The 2,770-nt window shown below is 48.5% G+C and overlaps 1 protein-coding gene across 1 annotated transcript in view; it reads left to right on the top strand.

Annotated features, from left to right (window-relative positions):
• Window positions 1-1,064: 1,064 nt before the first annotated feature.
• The window catches only part of LOC135823953 (rab GTPase-activating protein tbc-11-like), a gene marked incomplete in the record, with an annotated part of 15,971 nt that continues 14,265 nt past the window's right edge, over window positions 1,065-2,770 (top strand). Inside the window, 2 exon segments of the mRNA XM_065336831.1 lie at window positions 1,065-1,903; window positions 2,730-2,770. The exon segment at window positions 2,730-2,770 is cut by the window's right edge and continues 13 nt beyond it. Coding sequence (XP_065192903.1) covers window positions 1,301-1,903; window positions 2,730-2,770 — 644 coding nt within the window.

Here is a 2,770-nt window from a genome sequence, read left to right as displayed (position 1 = left end):
GGAGCTTTGCCTCTAGATCGGTATGATCCAGTTCCTGTGTATACATGTAGAATATCAAAGGAGACCGGCCAAATGACCCGATCTGATTCGCAGACTGAGAAGACGCAACCCATCCTGCGCCAAGGAGATCCAGACGAGCCACAGACAGTATCAGCTACATGCAGGCAAAAGGTAATAAATAATAATACCGTAGTAATATTAATACGATCGTTCTTTTACGGTTGTGAAATGAATGTTTTAGTGCGTTGTTGTTGTTGTTGTTGTTGTTGTTGTTGTTGTTGTTGTTGTTGTTGTTGTTGTTGTTGTTGTTGTTGTTGTTGTTGTTGTTGTTGTTGTTGTTGTTGTTGTTGTTGTTGTTGTTGTTGTTGTTGTTGTTGTTGTTGTTGTTGTTGTTGTTGTTGTTGTTGTTGTTGTTGTTGTTGTGGTTTTTGTTGTTGTTGTTTTGAATTATTTATTCTCACGATGGCGGGTTGGGGGGGGGGGGGTGTTGTTGTTGTTGTTGCTGCTGTTGTTGCTGTTGTTGTTGTTGATACTTTTATTTTGTACTGCAGACCAAACGGGCAATAATGCTCAGTAATGATGGCGATGTTGTGTGTACTTTTAGTTTCAGGGTTCCCTGCAGCTAGCCCTAGTCCTACTTTTTGGGTCCACCTAACCCCTTGCGGCACAGAAAAACTACAAACAAGCTCTGTTTGTTGCCAATAGGGTGATTACTTTTCGGGTAGCGGGGTGGACCTGCCCGTTTGTATTCCATCCAGTGGAATGATGTACAACGACTTTTTTACGTGGCCTGTCTTGGATCGATCCTGGACTGATGCGTAGTGATGGAGCCGACACAGTGCTACAGCGTAGACCCGATCTACAACCGGTAACCAGAGATAGCCGCTGTACCTGGTTTTGGAGGGCTGGTTCTCTGCATGGCCCTTCTTTCTGCAGAGAGATCCTTGGCCTGATATTATCCCACATGTTACATGACGTATGCGGCATCATGCGCCATGTGATCCCAGCAATGACTGACGTAGTACATGTACGCGCAGTGCCGAAATAACACGCAAGACACAGATTGAACCTCACAGATTTGCAGTTCTCTCAAAATTGATTTGCAAAAGAGAGACAGTAGCCTCACTTGAATGGTTCGCCGGCGAACGTTCTCATGGCTTCCGTTGCTGCATGCCTCTCCTGTCAGGAGGCCGCCGGTAAGCCAAGTTTTAGCCAGTGCTGTGCGTTCTCCTTGCTTTGCTGTACGTAGGCACACATTATACAAAACTCAGTGAGTTCGAATTGATATAACTGTCTCACAATGGATACGTTTCCTGTGTCCACGAAAGCTGAGAGGTCGCAGATTCAGAGCCCTGCTTCACCAGTTAGTGAAATGTTCTCGGTTGTTATACCGCAATCGAGTGCTTCTGACCAGCCTGTGGCTTCAGCCGTACGCATACAACCTGTTGCGTCTCGTGTATCTACAACACACTGGGGTTTTAACTCCGACCATCCCAGCGATAGTGCATCAGGAATTACCAGCCGGGCTCAGACAACACCAGGAACATTCCAAGGCCTGATGTACCTGGGTCGGTGCGCTGTGAACCAGCCAACAAGCCAGAAAGAGTGCCAAGATGTCATGTGCCAGCTGGCTGGGGCCAAAGCACTGAAAGTGGACCTGGTTTTCCCGTGCGACACGAGCCACGCGTTTCACATTGTCGACCAGCAGAATGGCGAAGACTTGGCCGCGTTCCCCATACGCGTCATGGTGTCGTGCGTCCGCTCCACCAGTGAGCAAACGCCGGGCTACTTCGGCCTTTGCGTTGCAGAGAGACAGCCGATTGCCACGGTGACCAATCAACGGTTTTCCAGTGACCTGATGGTGTATCACTGTCACGTTCTGCAGACCAGCGATCAGTCAATGGTGAGCTGTAGGGTACGCAGCGGCCCGTCTCAAAACGCCCGCATGCTTCTGTCAATAGGATATTATGGTGTATCTGAAAGTTGTACCAAGAGTACATATCCCCGGGGCGGCCCGACTTTGCAACTCCACTATCTGTGCTGTCCTGGCAGCATTTAAAGTTGACGTCAATTTTATGCTGCGATGCCCGGTGGTCACGTATTGCCAAGAGTAAATAAACTCTCAAGAGCGTGCAACTCTGCATACAGCGTCTCGGACGGCAAAAACTCATGCCGTCGGCGGACCCTTAGAATAAGTATCCAGAGTCGTACACTCTTGGGAGCCTATGTACTCTTGGTATTATCAGACGTATCCAGGGCCATTGGTGTACGAATCCCCATTTGATCCCGTGTAAACAAGTGGAAGGCCAATGAAACCGACTACATGTACATGTACGAACGTTTTAAATCACGTGTGCGAGGAGCATTGCATCTCAAAACTCACACGTCAACTTGAGATTCTGTTGGGATAGCACTTCTTGAAGGAGTTGCAGGTGTTGTACTGTTGGGTGTACCCACGGCAGGATTGTGTACAACCTTGTACTGTGTATTTTGGTATGTATACTTGTAGTACGTTTGTCACGTGATGGGAAGTTCGCAGACGTCTAAGAGCGGAGTTGCACGCTCTTGGTGGTGCCAGGCAGTTTTTGGTTGATCCCCTTCTTTTTCTAGCTTATCCTAGCATCCCCCCCCCCCCCCCCCCCCCAGAGCCCGTCAGATGCATGCTGTTATTATCGTTGCCGCCACCACTAATATGTCACCTGCTCAACTGTAACCATGTTCTGGCATAGGTGTCGCGGATTATCGACTTGATGGACGCAGTTTTCTGGAA

This window comes from Sycon ciliatum, chromosome 8 (assembly GCF_964019385.1).
Source record: "Sycon ciliatum chromosome 8, ocSycCili1.1, whole genome shotgun sequence".
Lineage (NCBI taxonomy): Eukaryota > Metazoa > Porifera > Calcarea > Leucosolenida > Sycettidae > Sycon > Sycon ciliatum.
Note: the sequence above shows the minus strand (reverse complement) of the source record. Positions and strands in the feature narration are given on the sequence as shown.